Source organism: Bufo bufo, chromosome 5 (assembly GCF_905171765.1).
Source record: "Bufo bufo chromosome 5, aBufBuf1.1, whole genome shotgun sequence".
Lineage (NCBI taxonomy): Eukaryota > Metazoa > Chordata > Amphibia > Anura > Bufonidae > Bufo > Bufo bufo.
Window position 1 is genome coordinate 231,379,972 of NC_053393.1, and position 20,167 is coordinate 231,400,138.

The 20,167-nt window shown below is 43.1% G+C and overlaps 1 protein-coding gene across 2 annotated transcripts in view; it reads right to left on the reverse strand.

Annotated features, from left to right (window-relative positions):
- Positions 1-20,167, reverse strand: part of ELMO1 (engulfment and cell motility 1) — a 548,072-nt gene that overhangs the window by 388,118 nt on the left and 139,787 nt on the right. For both annotated transcript variants that reach the window (XM_040433269.1, XM_040433270.1), the window contains 3 exons: positions 7,913-8,012; positions 789-940; positions 255-333 (listed from right to left, as the gene is read on the reverse strand). In XM_040433269.1, the coding sequence (XP_040289203.1) occupies positions 255-333; positions 789-940; positions 7,913-8,012 (331 nt within the window). The remainder of the gene's footprint in view (positions 1-254; positions 334-788; positions 941-7,912; positions 8,013-20,167) is intronic.

Genomic DNA, 20,167 nt, shown 5'->3' on the forward strand with positions numbered 1-20,167 from the left:
TCCTAATTTAAAAGGGGTCTGCTCCAACTATAGACTTCCTTTCAGATTAGGGTTTCTGTAATAATAGGGATTGATTAGGAGTGAAATTTTTGTTCTCTCTTTGTCTAATAATACATTTTGTTTAAAAGGTCAGATCAATCAGAAACCATTCAATGTGGTTAATACACACAAAAAAATACCAATATACAAAATACCTCTTTGATCTTGATCACCCAATTCCCCACTCATAGCTATGTGTTCCCATAAATACATACCTGTCTCGTTGCATCTGGGGCTTTGAGGAAGAGTGCATTGATTACTGCAATAGCATATGTCTGAATCTCTTGATCTGTCCTTGGGGCAAAATAGATACAAACCATTAAAATGCAATAAACTGCAAGCTTATAATAAACATGAGATGTAGCAGAGCCATATTTCTCAGCTTAAAATCTACTGTAGCTCCAGTTATATAGGAGAACAGATTTTGTTGCAGGACAGGTGCAGAAGCAAGAGTATCCGGCTCCTATCTTCAGTAGAGTCAGCACAGTAGGATACCCAATCCATGTTTCAGTCTAGAAGCAACATTAAAGTAAATGAAAGTAAAGGCTAATGAAAGAAAATGGCAAAATAAAGGAAAATAAACAGCTTCTCCTATTCTTCAAGGCCTAGCACACCCTTTCTTAGGATCAATCCCAATAGTTGGAACTCTGCCAATGAGACTAAAGGCAAAGCGAATAGAAAAACTAAATTAAAACGTTAAAAAGATGAAATGATGACTATAATAGGAGAATGGTACAATTTTTGTTTACCCTTGAAGATGTGGAATTAACTGTCCAATTGAAATTTCCTGAGCAACCTTCTGATAAAGATCATGACTGTTCAAAACCATGGATTCAAGAATTGCTAGAGACCGCTGTAAAATAGAGACATCCATGCCTGACTTGTTCACAAAGCTGGCAATCTGAGGATAAGAAAGAGTTATTTAGAGATCATGTCATAATCATACTTTTTAGAGCAAGGAACATTAATATAAATTTTTATAGAATTTTCTACCTACATACCTATTGGAAAGTCCCTCTTTGTATACAGACTACGTTAACACCATTTTTCACCTTAAAGCGGTTCTCCGGGAATCATGAAAATGTAAATACTTAAATATTACTTCATTATGAATATATTCCCAAATACCTTACATTAGTTATAATGGCTCGTTTTGTCTGGGGAGCAATGATTAGGAAAAAACAAAATGGCCGCTGTCCAATTAGTACACACAAAACCTGTCCTAATCACACAGCAGGACAAGTTACTTCACAACGCTGAGGTAAAGAGCTGCCTCGTCCTCTTCTTTGCTCTGTCAGGGATTATGATCCTCAATACAGATGATAAGATCTTTAGCTGAATCTGTTAGAATTGAGTTCATGAGCAGATGTGGTGATGAGCAGCAGCACTTGTATGCAGTCTCCATTACCACAGCCTGTCCTGTCCATCCCTTCTGTACTTCATGTCTCCTCATGAACTCCACTCCTACAGAGATTCAGCTAAATATCATTTTAAACTGTATTCAGGATCATAATCCCTTACAAGTAACCTGTCCTCCTGTGTGATTAGGACAGGTTTTGTGTGTACAAATAGGACAGCGGCCATTTTGTTTCTCCTAATCATTGCTCCCTAGACAAAACGAGCCATTATAACTAATGAAAAGTATTTGGGAATATATTTATAACAAAGTAATATTTACAAACTTTCATTTTCTTAATTCCCAGAGAACCCCTTTAAGGGCCAGACAATTTCTTGGAAATTTGACATGTGTCACTTTATGTGGTAATAATTTTGGAGTACTTTTTCTTTATTCAAGCCATTCTGAGAATGTTTTCTTTACATTGTACTTCATGATACTGGTACATTTGAGTTGATATGTTTCGCCTTTATTTATAAAAAGAAACCAAAATTTTACAGAAAGTTTAGCCTGAATTTTTGAATTTCTCTGCTTTTAACACAGTGATATAACTCATAAAATAGTTCTTACTTAACATTCTCCATATGTAAACTTTTTTTTTTTAGGACGTTAGAAGGCTTTCAATTTTAGAAGCCTTTTTCAAATTTTCCTGTAAATTTCAAAAACCCACTTTTTAACAGACCAATTCCGTTATGAAGTCACTTTGTGGGGCTTACATACTAGAAACCACCCAGAAATGAGCCCATTTTAGAAACTACACCACCCAAGTTACTCAAAACTGATTTTACAAACTTTGTTAACCCTTTAGGTATTACAAAAGAGTTAAAGGAAATTAAAAGGTAAAATTTAGAAATTTTACTTTTTGGCAAATTTTCCATTTGAATCCATTTTCCTGTAACACAACAAGGGTTAACATTAAAACAAATCTCAACATTTGTTACACTGATTCTGTTATTTACAGAAATACCCTATATGTGCTCATAAACTGCTGTATAGATGCACAGCAGGGATCAGAAGGGAAGGAGTGCCATATGGCTTTTGGAGGACATTTCACTGGAATAATTTTCTCGCCCACGTCACATTTGAAGACCACCTGCCACACCCCCAAAGAGAAAATCATTAAAAAATCGCACCATTTTGGAAACTACACCCCTTAAGGTATTCATCTAGGGGTATATTGTTAATTGTAATTTAAATATATTTTTTTAGTTGGAATTAAATGGGTCCATAAAATGCCTTGTCGTTTTCTGGGCCTAGTTTGGCCACCTTCACATGGCCATGGTGCCACCCATTTTTCCTGGGAGTGGTTTTCTTCTATCTGGCTGTGAGTGTATCCAATCAGAGCTCCCCACTCTTACCAGAGAGAATGAGCTCAAGTTCTCGCGAGAATTGCAAGTACTTGAGCATGTAGACATCCTGGAGCTCATTCTCCCTGGCTAAGAGCGGGGTGCTCTGATTGGATGCGCTCACAGCCAGGGAAAATACAAGTCTCCGCCTAGTATAACCGAGTCCCCTCATTATAATGCGCAAAAATATACGGGGCCAACAGCAGACAAACGGAGGGTTCTGCAGAAAAAAGAAAAGTGCCATGGCATCGGTAGGGGCCGCCCTATAAGGGTCCATTCACACGTGCGCAATTATGTTCCGCATTTTGCGGAACAGAATTGCGGACCCATTCATTTCTATAGGGCAACTCTATGTGCTGTCCGGATCCGGAAATGGATCCGGATCCGCACTTCCAGGTCTGCAATTCCTTTCCCGAAAAAAATAGAACATGTCCTATTCTTGTCCGCAATTGCCGACAAGATAAAGCATTTTCTATTATAGTGCAGGCGATGTGCGGCCCGCAAAATTGCGGAACGCAAAACACATACGGATGTGTGAATGGATCCTAAGGTAGGATAATAATAAGACTAGAGCTAACCTGATGAAAGGTTCTCTTCAAAAATTCTGCCAGGGGCAGGGCGCTTGCTGTTATCGTTGTAATAGAGAAATTTTGGCATCGCTTCAAAGTGCGTTCTCACCATCAGAGCCCTGTACCCTGGTGTATCAGATATGTCGGTTGACCAGTAGGACCGTATCATGGGTTTCTTAATAAGCCCTATATTTAGAAGGAGTCCCCCAAATTTTTGCCTTTCTGTGGCAGTGGTGGGATGCCACTTCTGGGCTCTTGAATAATAAGATGTGGAGTGACTGGCCAGAAATTGTTTTGCATACAGATTTGTAACCATTACATTTACCAAATCATCTGTAGAGAAAATTTGAAAAAAAAATCTAGTGCCCTGTACCCAGCCATATTAATTTTTATTCATGGGGCAGAGAATTCTGGAATTTTGGGTGTAAGCAAATTTGGGGTCATCCAACTGGAGGCTCGTCACTGTCACTAGAGGATGACATTATTAAGAAGAGTTCCCCATCCTCACTGGCGGAGTCTGTCTGAACATAGGAAGGCATAGGCCTCCTCCACAGAATACATCTTTTCAGCCATATACTAAGAATAAGATAGTATGCTATGTTTTGACAAAACCAAAAATAGTGTCTAAAATGTTAGTGCTGGGGGATGTTCAAACGCCTTTACCGAGATCTACGTGTATGTGTGTACATCTCTCTCTCGCTTATTTATATATATATATATATATATACATACATACATACATACATACATACATACACACATACACTACCTAACCAACTACCTGTATCTCTCATATATATATATATATATATATATATATATATATATTATATACATACATACAGTACAGACCAAAAGTTTGGACACACTTTCTCATTCAAAGAGTTTTCTTTATTTTCATGACTATGAAAATTGTAGATTCACACAGAAGGCATCAAAACTATGAGTTAACACATGTGGAATTATATACATAACAAACAAGTGTGAAACAACTGAAAATGTGTCATATTCTAGGTTCTTCAAAGTAGCCACCTTTTGCTTTTATTACTGCTTTGCACACTCTTGGCATTCTCTTGATGAGCTTCAAGAGGTAGTCCCCTGAAATGGTTTTCACTTCACAGGTGTGCCCTGTCAGGTTTAATAAGTGGGATTTCTTGCCTTATAAATGGGGTTGGGACCATCAGTTGCGTTGAGGAGAAGTCAGGTGGATACACAGCTGATAGTCCTACTGAATAGACTGTTAGAATTTGTATTATGGCAAGAACAAAGCAGCTAAGTAAAGAAAAACGAGTGGTCATCATTACTTTAAGAAATGAAGGTCAGTCAGTCAGTCAGCTGAAAAATTGGGAAAACTTTGAAAGTAAGGGCTATTTGACCATGAAGGAGAGTGATGGGGTGCTGCGCCAGATGACCTGGCCTCCACAGTCACCGGACCTGAACCCAATCGAGATGGTTTGGGGTGAGCTGAACCGCAGAGTGAAGGCAAAAGGGCCAACAAGTGCTAATCATCTCTGGGAACTCCTTCAAGACTGTTTGAAGACCATTTCAGGGGACTACCTCTTGAAGCTCATCAAGAGAATGCCAAGAGTGTGCAAAGCAGTAATCAAAGCAAAAGGTGGTACTTTGAAGAACCTAGAATATGACATATTTTCAGTTGTTTCACACGTTTGTTATGTATATAATTCCACATGTGTTAATTCATAGTTTTGATGCCTTCATAGTCATGAAAATAAAGAAAACTCTTTGAATGAGAAGGTGTGTCCAAACTTTTGGTCTGTACTGTATATATATATATATATATATATATATATATATATCCTACAATACTAATATCTCAAATATATATATATTTTTTTTTTTTTTAACTATTATTTTTGGACATTTATACAAACTTTCTTGTACAGGAGAGTTAAATGTACCATATTTTTCCCTTAATAAGATGCACCCCCCTTCCCCCCCCAAGGTGAGTGCTTTCATTATGGATGCGCTCAGTATTATGCAGGAGGCGCGGGGAGTATACAGCCAGGTCCATAAATATTGGGACATCGACACAATTCTAACATTTTTGGCTCTATACACCACCACAATGGATTTGAAATAAAACTAACAAGATGTGCTTTAACTGCAGACTGTCAGCTTTAATTTGAGGGTATTGACATCCAAATCAGGTGAACGGTGTAGGAATTGCAACAATTTGCATATGTGCCTCCCACTTGTTAAAGAACCAAAAGTAATGGGACAGTTGGCTTCTCAGCTGTTCCATGGCCAGGTGTGTGTTATTCCCTCATTATCCCAATTACAATGAGCAGATAAAAGGTCCAGAGTTAATTTCAAGTTTGCTATTTGTATTTGGAATCTGTTGCTGTCAACTCTCAAGATGAGATCCAAAGAGCTGTCACTATCAGTGAAGCAAGCCATCATTAGGCTGAAAAAAACAAAACAAACCCATCAGAGAGATAGCAAAAACATTAGGCGTGGCCAAAATAACTGTTTGGAACATTCTTAAAAAGAAGGAATGCACCGGTGAGCTCAGCAACACCAAAAGACCCGGAAGACAACGGAAAACAACTGTGGTGGATGACCAAAGAATTCTTTCCCTGGTAAAGAAAACATACTTCAGAACAGTTGGCCAGATCAATAACACTCTCCAGGAGGTAGGTGTATGTGTGTCAAAGTCAACAATCAAGAGAAGACTTCACCAGAGTGAATACAGAGGGTTCACCACAAGATGTAAACCATTGGTGAGCCTCAAACAGGAAGGCCAGATTAGAGTTTGTCAAACAACATCTAGAAAAGCCTTCACAGTTCTGGAACAACATCCTATGGACAGATGAGACCAAGATCAACTTGTACCAGAGTAATGGGAAGAGAAGAGTATGGAGAAGGAAAGAAACTGCTCATGATCTAAGCATACCACCTCATCAGTGAAGCATGGTGGTGGTAGTGTCATGGCGTGGGCATGTATGGCTGCCAATGGAACTGGTTCTCTTGTATTTATTGATGATGTGACTGCTGACAAAAGCAGCAGGATGAATTCTGAAGTGTTTTGGGCAATATTATCTGCTCATATTCAGCCAAATGCTTCAGAACTCATTGGACGGCGCTTCACAGTGCAGATGGACAATGACCCAAAGCATACTGAAAAAGCAACCAAAGAGTTTTTTAAGGGAAAGAAGTGGAATGTTATGCAATGGCTAAGTCAATCACCTGACCTGAATCCGATTGAGCATGCATTTCACTTGCTGAAGACAAAACTGAAGTGAAAATGCCCCAAGAACAAGCAGGAACTGAAGACAGTTGCAGTAGAGGCCTGGCAGAGCATTACCAGGGATGAAACCCAGCGTCTGGTGATGTCTAAGCGTTCCAGACTTCAGGCTATAATTGACTGCAAAGGATTTGCAACCAAGTATTAAAAAGTGAAAGTTTGATTTATGATTATTATTCAGTCCCATTACTTTTGGCCCCTTAACAAGTGGGAGGCATATATGCAAACTGTTGTAATTCCTACACTGTTCACCTGATTTGGATGTAAATTCCCTCAAATTAAAGCTGACAGTCTGCAGTTAAAGCACATATTGTTTGTTTCATTTCAGATCCATTGTGGTGGTGTATAGAGCCAAAAATGTTAGAATTGTGTCAATGTCCCAATATTTATGGACCTGACTGTAGCACTGCCTGTGCTCACCGTTCCCTGGTCTTCCTCTGGGCACCGCTCAGCATCAAGACCTAGTGTGCATCTATGACCTGACGCTGTATGTAGTCAGGTCACAGTGCAGTGTGGGCCCAGAGAAGAACAGGGAGCAGTGAGTGCAGAAGAGACTAGCAGATCTGCAGAGTTGCGGTGGAGCAGGAGAGGTAAGTTAATTTTTTTACTTTTATCTGACATGGGGGTCTGATCTGAGGTCTAATATGGGGGTCTGATCTAACGTTTGTTATGGGATCTGATGTCTGATATGATGGTCTAATAATATTTTTTTTTCTTATTTTCCTACTCTAATAATACAGGTGGTTTTGCTGGACATGCTGGGTCCTGGAAAAACCCTTCAACATTTGGCCAAGGGGAACTGAGATCAATAAAAAGAAAAGAAACTTGTAATATTCAAACATTAATGCAATCAAAGGAAGAAGTATTGTACATTATATGTGAGAAACAGAAAATATGAATGCTATTGCATGCTTCAACTCTTCTCTCCCCTGGAGCTACAACTCAACGTTGGCAAATTATTTACTGAAAAGAATTTACAATCTATAAGCAAAGACATGTGTATCATATTTTCTTCTTGTCCAGAGGAGGTAGTAGTGGCTTCAGGACCCCAATGACGAGTGGAGCAGCTTCTATGGTATTACATTTCTAATACATTCCAGGAGCCACTACATTAAAATATAACCAGACAATTGCATTAAAGAGTCACTTCGTTTTTGTAAAACTTTTGATAAGTCAGAGAGACATATAAAAAGTTTTGATTGGTGGGAGTCTGAGTGCTATGACCACCAAGATCTCTAGAATGAAGATGTATTTCTGGGATTCTGTGGCACACATGAGAAATTAAACATTTACTCACTTTTTTAATAAATGCCACTGAGAACGTATCCCAGGACACAATACCATGATCCATCAATTCAACAAATGCTGTCAACGTATAGGAAAGCATTTCTCCAAAACTGTAAAAACAATTAAAAAAAGAAGAATAAATGAGCAGAAAAGAAGCCTATTTTAAATACTGAACAAGACTTTAGACTGAGAAATGTGTCAGACAACAAGTACCAGAAATCCGCCAAAAGGATTAATTTGTTGTCAGCATTCATGATCATTATATATTTTTTTACTTTTCTTGTACCAATTTTACAATACAAAAGCAAAGTACGGCAAAGCGATTTGGTATAAAAATTTATATTTTAGCTTATGACACTAGAGGTCGCTAGAAAACTGAGAATAAAAGCCACTAAACTAAATGCTCACAAATTACCGTATATAACAAATAATTCTTAACATATATTATGAAACTGTCTAAAGATCTGACAACCAGTATACCCTTCCTCAAAATTCACAATACCTGAGTTTCCATATAAAAGTTCTGAAGGACCCAGATGAATAGGCGAACATTTTTAAATGGTTAAATAAAAGGTTAGGCTACTTTCACACTAACGTTTTGGCTTTCCGTTTCGGAGATCCATTCAGGGCTCTCACAAGCGGTTCAGTTTTGCCCTAATGCATTCCGAATGGAAAATGATCCGCTCACAATGCATCAGTTTGCCTCCGTTCCGTCTCCATTCCGCTCTGGAGGCGTGCACTAAAACGCTGCCTGCACCGTTTTTCTGTCCGCCATGTGGTGACAGATCCATCCTGGCACACAATGTAAGTCAATGGGGACAGATCCGTTTTCTCTGACACAATAGAAAACGGATCTGTCCCCCATTGACTTTCAAAGGTGTTCATGACTGATCCGTCATGGCTATATAAGTCTTAATACAACCGGATCCGTTCATGACGGATGCATGCGGTTGTATTATGGTAATGGAAGCGTTTTTGCAGATCCATGACGGATCCGCAAAAAACGCTAATGTGAAAGCAGCCTAAATTGAAAGCAGCCCGGAGGCACAATATCATAGTAGAACAATTCTATGGAGCCGTAGAAACTCTGTTTACACCCACAGGGGATGTGAAATGCAAAAATAAAGTAAAAAAAACAACACATGAATAAAAAGGAATGGACATGGATTCCCACTGCATTGCAAACAGTGAAATTCATAGAGGAGATCTACAGTGCGTGGAACAGATTTTGTAAAATCTGATTTCAATTAAAGGGGTTATCTTGGAAAGGAAGTTGGACCCCCACGGCTTTCTAAGCACAGCTGTGTTTGGTATTGCAGCTCAGCCCCATTGACTTAAATGGAGCTTACCTGCAACTAGACCATGTGACTGATGTTCATTGAAGTCACTAGCCTAGGAAGAGGCAGCAGTGCTCACAGAGCTCCCGGACTCTTCTAATAGCTGATTGGAGGGGTCCCGTGTGTCACACCACCACAGATCTGATATTGATGATCTACCCTGAGGACAGGTCATCAATATATTTTCCCCTATAAACCCAAAAATGTAGTTAAGATGTATGGCCTGCGTCTCATCATAAATTAGGCAAATCTTCCAGCAGTGCAAGGGAGAGCACAGACCAGGGTAAACTGCTGATCTATGATAGATTCCTCCCTGTGTGTGCTGTATCATGGCTCTGTACAATTAGGAGGTCGTACAGAGCCACAATACACCCATGGGAATGAAGCATTATAGGGAATCTGTCACCAGTTTTATGGTGTCGCCGTCTTTAATTGACCCAACCATTTTGCCAAAATCTTGTATTGAATAGCTACAGTGCATGCCAATGAGTCCTGATATGTCAATCAGGCAAGTGGGCGGGGAGAGGCGGGAGCTCATAAATATGGGGACTCATGGGGAGGCGCTGAAGCTTTTAGGATATAAAAGTGAGGGCAGCAGAAAACTGGTGACAGATTCCCTTCAATGCTGTAGTTTTCGTGTCAGTGTGAATGGGTGACCTGGATTTTCGTTTCTTAATTGAGAATGACTGTGGAACATTGTTATAGCCAGTCCATAACAATATCAACCACATACCAATATTAACTTTTTCTATTGCCATTCCTCACACAGAATCTTTATGTTATACAGCCTTTCGTGCTTTAAAATACTAAAAGCTATGCTGTGTTATGTCTCCCTCAGAGAATAAGATCAGCTATTCCAAGGTTATCACTAACAGATTTAAGCTGTAGCTAAGAAAGTACAGATCTTTACTATAAATTATCTCCAATATGGGTCACAAATTCTCCAGCCAGTCTACAAAATAGCCCACATAAGAGAAGAAGAAAAAGGAATTATTACAACTTTTCTGAAGGGTGGTAGGTGACGTCAGCTAATAAGCTGGTCAAACATGGCTGTGCTTAGCGAACACACTCACGTAGAGGCAGGGGTGAGCAGCTGTATCTGGTCTAGGAATTGTCAGCCAGTATTAAGGTGTCCATACAGCTTCAACAGGTCTCAGACAAACACTTTTTCAGCTGACGGCTATTCTTCCAGCCAACCCCTATAGTGTGTTTTACTTCCCAGCAGTTTTGCCACTGGGAAATTAAGAATGAATCCATTGATAGTCAAATCAATGGTTACCAGTGTAATACAGAAGAGGATAGGTCCTCCACAGTGAGTAAAGTTGATCACACCAATCTGAATGTTGTCATCTGTATCCCTGTGATTTAGGCTGGAGCTACTTGGCGATCTTGGCATTAACAATTAAGCTACATTGCAATATAGTAAAAGTGAATGGAGTCACTTTGTGACTTCCAGGTTGTCGTGACAATACAGACGCTGTAGGGCTGTGATATAGCCTATGACCCTGCCTGCCATTGGCTGCTCCACCCCCCCAAATAAAAAAGAAATTTAAATAATTGCAAATACAGTCAGGTCCATAAATATTGGGACATCAACACAATTCTAACATTTTTGGCTCTATACACCACCACAATGGATTTGAAATGAAACAAACAAGATGTGCTTTAACTGCAGACTGTCAGCTTTAATTTGAGGGTATTTACATCCAAATCAGGTGAATGGTGTAGGAATTACAACAGTTTACATATGTGCCTCCACTTGTTAAGGGACCAAAAGTAATGGGACAGAATAATAATCATAAATTAAACTTTCACTTTTTAATACTTGGTTGCAAATCCTTTGAAGTCAATTACAGCCTGAAGTCTGGAACGCATAGACATCACCAGACGCTGGGTTTCATCCCTGGTGATGCTCTGCCAGGCCTCTACTGCAACTGTCTTCAGTTCCTGCTTGTTCTTGGGGCATTTTCCCTTCAGTTTTGTCTTCAGCAAGTGAAATGCATGCTCAATCGGATTCAGGTCAGGTGATTGACTTGGCCATTGCATAACATTCCACTTCTTTCCCTTAACCGCCTCCGGACCGCCTAACACAGGATCGCGTTCCGAAGGCGGCAGCCCTGCGCAGAGTCACGCATATACGCGTCATCTCGCGAGACGCGAAATTTCGCTCAAAGCCAGCCCGCGCATGCGCATCGCGGGCCGGCAAAAGTTAGAGGGGGGACGGGTCATCAGCTTGCCAGCCAATGATAGTCGCTGGCAAGCTGATGATTTTTAAAAAAACGAATGAAAAGCCAGATAACACATCATATTAGTAAATATGATGTGTTAAATGGCTTGTCTGCTCTTCTGCTGGTCCTTTTCGTCGGTTGGTTCCAGCAGAGGAGCAGACATCACAGTGAGTAGCACCAAACACTACACCTTAGCCCCAGATCACCCCCATCACCCGAATTAACCCCTTGATCACCGCTGTCAATCACCTAGTGAAAGGAAAAAAGTGATCAGTGTAAACTGTCACTTTTTTTTTCCACTGGTATTGACTGTTATGTTTTAGGATAGTTTAGGCCCCTTGGTTAGGTAGTTAGCGTCAGTTAGCGCCCAGCCCACCGTACCGCAGTCACTGATTCGCTGATTAGCGTATCGCTAATCAGCATTTGTACTTTTATAATATCTGTAAGTGATCAAAACTGATCACAGTCAGATCTATAATTGTATTAGTGTCACCTTAGCTCGCCCTCCACCCAAAACGCAGTGTTTGCCCGTTCAGGCCTGATCGGTCGCCCACACGTGCATTCACCCACGCCCGCCCCGCCGCAGTGACAAAAAATATAATATTTTTTGATCACTGCACAATCACTTTCCAAGCGCTGCGGCGATAAAAAAAATCAGTTTCGATATTTTTTATCAATCGCAGCGGCCTCCGGTACTTCGCTAGCCTCCCCTTTGTAAGACAGGCTTGCTTTTTTTCTTGGGTAGTCTCAGGGAATACCCCTAAATTTAGTAGTCCAAATGTCAAACAGGGGGTATTCTTCTGAAGAGGCCTACAGGATTCTGACCCAGTCGGATGGGGAATGGGAACCAGGGCCGGTGCAAGGATTTTTGCCGCCCTAGGCAAGATAAAAATTGCCGCCCCCCCCCCCCCCCCTCATCAGATGATCTGCCCATATCATGACATCACATATGTTCCACCCCTTTCTCAGCTTTTAAATTAAAAGAACTGCTATGTTTCCCTTACGGTTAATCTAGCTTCTTGTAGCTGTCCCTTTTTGCGGAACGGAATTGCGGACCCGGATCCGCAATTCCGATCCTGAAAAAAATAGAACATGTCCTATTCTTGTCCGCAATAGCGGACAAGAACAGGCATATTCTCTTAGTGCCAGCAATGTGCGGTCCGCAAAATGTGGAACGCACATTGCCGCTGCCCGTGTTTTGTGGATCCGCAAAACACACACGGATGTGTGAATGGACCCTAAATGTGAGGTAAATTAGTTTCCAATGTAGAATTAATAACTAAACAACTACATAATAAACATATTGCATTGTCTACTTACCACCAGGACAATAAGATGATCTGGTCTCTGGCTGCAGTCTGGCTCTGGGGACTCCCTTGTCACTCTCTTCTCCCCCCCCCCCCCCCCCTCCATCCCTTGTCACTCTCTTCTCCCCCCCTCCTCCCTTGTCACTCTGCCCCCCCTCCCTTGTCACTCTCCCCCCCTCCCTCCCTCGTCACTCTCTTCTCCCCCCTCCCTCCCTTGTCACTCTCTTCTCCCCCCTCCCTCCCTTGTCACTCTCTTCTCCCCCCTCCCTCCCTTGTCACTCTCTTCTCCCCCCTCCCTCCCTTGTCACTCTCTTCTCCCCCCTCCCTCCCTTGTCACTCTCTTCTCCCCCCTCCCTCCCTTGTCACTCTCTTCTCCCCCCTCCCTCCCTTGTCACTCTCTTCTCCCCCCTCCCTCCCTTGTCACTCTCTTCTCCCCCCTCCCTCCCTTGTCACTCTCTTCTCCCCCCTCCCTCCCTTGTCACTCTCTTCTCCCCCCTCCCTCCCTTGTCACTCTCTTCTCCCCCCTCCCTCCCTTGTCACTCTCTTCTCCCCCCCTCCCTCCCTTGTCACTCTCTTCTCCCCCCCTCCCTCCCTTGTCACTCTCTTCTCCCCCCCTCCCTCCCTTGTCACTCTCTTCTCCCCCCTCCCTCCCTTGTCACTCTCTTCTCCCCCCTCCCTCCCTTGTCACTCTCTTCTCCTCCCCCCCTCCTTGTCACTCTCTTCTCCCCCCCTCCTTGTCACTCTCATTCTACCCCCCCTGTCACTCTCATTCTACCCCCCTCCCTTGTCACTCTCATTCTACCCCCCTTGTCACTCTCATTTTACACCCCCCCTCCTCCCTTGTCATTCTCATTTTACCCCCCCCCCTTGTCACTCTCATTTTACACTCCCCCCCTTGTCACTCTCATTTTGCACCCCCCCTTGTCACTATCATTTTGCACCCCCCCCCTTGTCACTCTCATTTTACACTCCCCCCCCTTGTCACTCTCATTTTGCACCCCCCCTTGTCACTGTCATTTTACACCCCCCCCTTGTCACTGTCATTTTACACCCCCCCCTTGTCACTCTCATTTTACACTCCCCCCCCCCCCCTTGTCACTCTCATTTTACAACCCCCCTTGTCACTCTCATTTTACACCCCCCCTTGTCACTGTCATTTTGCACCCCCCCCTTGTCACTGTCATTTTGCACCCCCCCTTGTCACTCTCATTTTACACTCCCCCCCCCCTTGTCACTCTCATTTTGCACCCCCCCTTGTCACTGTCATTTTACACCCCCCTTGTCACTGTCATTTTACACCCCCCCCTTGTCACTCTCATTTTACACTCCCCCCCCCCCCTTGTCACTCTCATTTTGCACCCCCCCCCCTTGTCACTGTCATTTTGCACCCCCCCTTGTCACTGTCATTTTACACCCCCCCCTTGTCACTCATTTTGCACCCCCCCTTGTCAATGTCATTTTACACCCCCCCCCCCTCCCTCCCTCCTCCCTTCTCCCTTGTCACCTCTAGTGTAGCGTGGCCGAGCTCTGTCCGGTCCGCGGTACAGCAGCATTTGTTTCTTGTACCCACTACCCGGCCGGACTGACAGGAAGTGCACACTAAGTGAGCACTTCCTGTCAGTCCGGCCGGGTACAGGAAAAAAGCTCCTGTACCGCGGACCGGACAGAGCTCGGCCACGCTACACTAACAACAGCAGTAGCACAGGGCAGACACAGCAGGCTGCGCAGCACTGAGCCGGAGATTCTTTAGAGCGGCAAGCGCTCAGGAGGGGCAGCATGACGGGCGCCGCTGGCCGGCCGCCCGAACTTATATTACCAACTTTTTTTTTTTTACACCGCAAAAGGGCGCCCCCTGCTAGATGGCGCCCTAGGCGACTGCCTAAGTCGCCTTACTGGTGGCGCCGGCCCTGATGGGAACCCTCATCTGATGAATCTAGCGGGTCAGAATATGAACCTGTAGAAAGCAGTGGCAGTCTGACCCAAAGTTCGGACGAGGAGGTGGAGGTCCCTGATAGAACCAGGCGTACCCGGCCCCGTGTCGCTAGACCACAGGTTGTGCAGGATCCGTTTCAAGGGCAGCAGAGTGGGGCTGGCGCTGTCGGATCACGTGTTGAGGCATACACCAGCAGCACAGCCCTCCCTGGACCTAGTACCAGCACTGCCGTACAACATGGTGAAGTGGCGAGCACCAGAAGGGCAGTTGAAGCTGGTACGGTGGCACGTGCAATAGTTACCCTGTCGCAGCCACCGCAAAGACAGGCCCGTAGAGCCCCTAGAGTCCCTGAGGTGCTGGAAAAACCCTGATTGGCAGTCACCAACTTCAGCCGCACCTGTAGTTCCCCCTTTCACCGCCCAGTCTGGAGTTCGGGTTGAGACAGCTCAGATCGGTTCGGCCCTGGGATTTTTTGAGCTGTTCTTGACTGCGGAGCTCTTGGACTTAGTCGTGGCAGAAACAAATCGGTATGCCACTCAATTTATATCCGCCAACCCGGGAAGCCATTATGCCCAGCCTTTCAGGTGGAAACCAGTCCAAGTTTCCGAAATTAAATTTTTTTTGGGCCTTCTCCTGAACATGGGTCTAACCAAAAAGCATGAATTGCGGTCATATTGGTCCACGAACCCGATTCATCACATGCCCATGTTCTCTGCTGCTATGTCCAGGGCACGTTTTGAGACCATCCTGCGTTTCCTGCCCTTTAGCGACAACAGCACCTCCCGTCCCAGATGCCACCCAGCTTTTGACCGGCTCCACAAAATTCGGCCCCTCATAGACCACTTCAACCAGAAATTTGCAGATTTGTATACCATCGAGCAAAACATCTGCATAGACGAGTCCCTAATACATTTTACCAGGCGCCTTGGCTTCAAACAATACATCCCAAGCAAGCGTGCCCGGTATGGGGTCAAATTGTATAAGCTCTGTGAAAGGGCCACAGGCTATACCCACAAATTTCGGATCTATGAGGGAAAAGATCAGACCCTGGAGCCGGTCGGTTGCCCTGACTACCTGGGGAGCAGTGGGAAGACAGTCTGGTACTTGGTGTCACCCTTATTTGGCAAGGGGTACCATCTTTATGTGGACAATTTTTACACAAGTGTGCCCCTCTTTAGGCATTTGTTTCTAGAACAGATTGGCTGTTGTGGCACCGTGCGACCTAGTCGTGTGGGCTTCCCCCAACGGCTCGTTACCACCCGTCTTGCAAGGCGGGAGAGGGCTGCCTTGTGTAATGAAGAACTGCTCGCGGTGAAATGGAGAGACAAGCGTGACGTTTACATGCTCTACTCCATTCACGCAGACACGACAATACAAATTGAAAGGGCAACCCGTGTCATTGAAAAGCCCCTCTCAGTCCACGACTATAATGCGCTCATGGGAGGGGTGGACTTCAATGACCAGATGTTGGCTCCCTATTTAGTTTCCCGACGCACCAGACGCTGGTATAAGAAGGTGTCCGTATATTTGATTCAATTGGCGATGTACAATAGTTTTGTTCTCTACAGTAAGGCTGGGAGAACGGGATCCTTCCTCAAATTTCAGGAAGAGATCATCGCGAACCTCCTGTATCCAGGAGGTTCCATGGCCCCATCCACCAGTGTAGTTAGCCGTCTACACGAGCGACATTTCCCCAGTGTCGTTCCTGGTACCTCAACCCAACCGTCACCCCGAAAAAGATGTTGTGTCTGTAGCAGGAGTGGAATAAGGCGTGACACCCGCTATTTCTGTCCTGACTACCCTGCCCTATGCTTTGGAGAGTGTTTCCGGAAGTACCACACACAGGTACACTTAGCATAGGGATTGCATCTCACAGGACAGGCACACAGGGCTATTAGGGCCCTTACACTCACAGCTACTGCAAACCTCTCCTTTCACCTGGGATAAAGTGCATAATGTACTTCGCCACATCTTTGGGCGATTTGCGCTTTGCACATTGTCCCATGGGGAAGGAGAGGTTTGTCCTATAAAGGAAAAAAAAAAAAAAAAAAACACCAGTAAGCTAAAAAGTTAACTTCAGTTCAAAAAGTTAAAAAAAAAGTTTATATGTTCTGTTCAAAAGTTATTATAAAGTTAATAAAATTTATTGCGTTGCGGCCTGGTTTTTTCTTTTTTGTTTTGTTTTTTTTACCTTCCAGGTGGACCAACCGATCGACTAGCTGCAGCACTGATGTGCATTCTGACAGAAGCATTGCGCTGCTGTCAGATTACACACAAGTCGGTGTATGCGGCGCTGCAAGACGAGATTTCTCCTCTGCAGTAAAAGATACGTTTGCCGAGGCATATGAGCTGAGGAGGCGGCGGTGTTCATATGCTTTGGCAAACACTTTGTATATATAAAAAAAAAAAAAAATCCCTGCAATGATTTATTCATCCACATCGATTGATGTGAATGGATAAATCTGGTTTGCCAGGGCATACGGGCTAAGTGGGTATGGTTGTTGGGCGGAGCTCCTATGTCCTGGCAGACGCCTTTCCCCTCCTTTTTTTTTTTTTGGCAGAGATTTTTTTCATCCACATTGATCGATGCGAATGAAGAAATCTGTGCCGTTCATTTTTTCTTTCAGCCCAGAGGCTGAACGAAAAAAAAAAATCTCATTACCCGTATGCTCAATATAAGGAGAATAGCAGAAACTCCTAATGCTGGCCATACATGTAATGATTGCGGAAACCCTCAAATGCCAGGGCAGTACAAACACCCCACAAAAAACACCATTTTGGAAAGAAGACACCCCAAGGTATTCGCTGAGGGGCATATTGAGTCCATGAAAGATTGAAATTTTTGTCTTAAGTTAGCGGAAAGGGAGACTTTGTGAGAAAAAAACCAAAAAAATCAATTTCCGCTAACTTGTGCCAAATTTTTTTTTTTCTATGAACTCGCCATGCCCCTCATTGAATACCTTGGGGTGTCTTCTTTCCAAAATGGGGTCACATGTGGGGTATTTATACTGCCCTGGCTTTTTAGGGGCCCTAAAGCGTGAGAAGAAGTCTGGGATCCAAATGTCTAAAAATGCCCTCCTAAAAGGAATTTGGGCACCTTTGCTCATCTAGGCTGCAAAAAAGTGTCACACATGTGGTATCGCCGTACTCAGGAAAAGTTGGGGAATGTGTTTTGGGGTGTCTTTTTACATATACCCATGCTGGGTGAGAGAAATATCTTGGTCAAATGCCAACTTTGTATAAACAAATGGGAAAAGTTCTCTTTTGCCGAGATATTTTTCTCACCCAGCATGGGTATATGTAAAATGACACCCCAAAACACATTGCCCAACTTCTCCTGAGTACAGAGATACCACATGTGTGACACTTTTTTGCAGCCTAGGTGGGCAAAGGGGCCCACATTCCAAAGAGCACCTTTCGGATTTCACCGGCCATTTTTTACAGACTTTGATTTCAAACTACTTACCACACATTAGGGCCCCTAGAATGCCAGGGCAGTATAACTACACCACAAGTGACCCCATTTTGGAAAGAAGACACCCCAAGGTATTCGCTGATGGGCATAGTGAGTTCATAGAAGTTTTTATTTTTTGTCACAAGTTAGTGGAATATGAGACTTTGTAAGAAAAAAAAAAAAAAAATCATCATCATTTTCCGCTAACTTGTGACAAAAAATAAAACGTTCTATGAACTCACTATGCCCATCAGCGAATACCTTAGGGTGTCTACTTTCCGAAATGGGGTCATTTGTGGGGTGTTTGTACTGTCTGGCCATTGTAGAACCTCAGGAAACATGACAGGTGCTCAGAAAGTCAGAGCTGCTTCAAAAAGCGGAAATTCACATTTTTGTACCATAGTTTGTAAACGCTATAACTTTTACCCAAACCATTTTTTTTTTTTACCGAAACATTTTTTTTTTATCAAAGACATGTAGAACAATAAATTTAGAGAAAAATTTATATATGGATGTCGTTTTTTTTGCTAAATTTTACAACTGAAAGTGAAAAATGTCATTTTTTTGCAAAGAAAATCGTTAAATTTCGATTAATAACAAAAAAAGTAAAAATGTCAGCAGCAATGAGATACCACCAAATGAAAGCTCTATTAGTGAGAAGAAAAGGAGGTAAAATTCATTTGGGTGGTAAGTTGCATGACCGAGCAATAAACAGTGAAAGTAGGGTAGGTCAGAAGTGTAAAAAGTGGCCTGGTCATTAAGGGTGTTTAAGCTTGGGGGGCTGAAGTGGTTAAAAAACTCTTTAGTTGCTTTTGCAGTATGCTTTGGGTCATTGTCCATATGCACTGTGAAGCGCCATCCAATGAGTTTTGAAGCATTTGGCTGAATATGAGCAGATAATATTGCCCGAAACACTTCAGAATTCATCCTGCTGCTTTTGTCAGCAGTCACATCATCAATAAAAACAAGAGAACCAGTTCCATTGGCAGCCATACATGCCCATGCCATGACACTACCACCACCATGCTTCACTGATGAGGTGGTATGCTTAGGATCATGAGCAGTTCCTTTCCTTCTCCATACTCTTCTCTTCCCATCACTCTGGTACAAGTTGATCCTGGTCTCATCTGTCCATAGGATGTTGTTCCAGAACTGTGAAGGCTTTTTTAGATGTTGTTTGGCAAACTCTAATCTGGCCATCCTGTTTTTGAAGCTCACCAATGGTTTACATCTTGTGGTGAACCCTTTGTATTCACTCTGGTGAAGTCTTCTCTTAATTGTTGACTTTGACACACATACACCTACCTCCTGGAGAGTGTTTTTGATCTGGCCAACTGTTGTGAAGGGTGTTTTCTTCACCAGGGGAAGAATTCTTTGGTCATCCACCACAGTTGTTTTCCGTGGTTTTCCGGGTCTTTTGGTGTTGCTGAGCTCACCGGTGCGTTCCTTTTTTTTTTAAGAATGTTCCAAACAGTTGTTTTGGCCAGGCCCAATGTTTTTGCTATCTCTCTGATGGGTTTGTTTTGTTTATTCAGCCTAATGATGGCTTGCTTCACTGATAGTGACAGCTCTTTGGATCTCATCTTGAGAGTTGACAGCAACAGATTCCAAATGCAAATAGCACTTGTGAAATGAACTCTGGATCTTTTATCTGCTCATTGTAATTGGGATAATGAGGGAATAACACACACCTGGCCATGGAACAGCTGAGAAGCCAATTGTCCCATTACTTTTGGTCCCTTAACAAGTGGGAGGCACATATGCAAACTGTTGTAATTCCTACACCGTTCACCTGAATTGGATGTAAATACTCTCAAATTAAAGCTGACAGTCTGCAGTTACAGCACATCTTGTGTGTTTCATTTCAAATCCATTGTGGTGGTGTATAGAGCCAAAAATGTTAGAATTGTGTCGATGTCCCAATATTTATGGACCTGACTGTATACTAGGCTGGCACATGAAAAAGTAGCCCTCCTCCAGTACATCTTATACAGGGTGGCCAACAA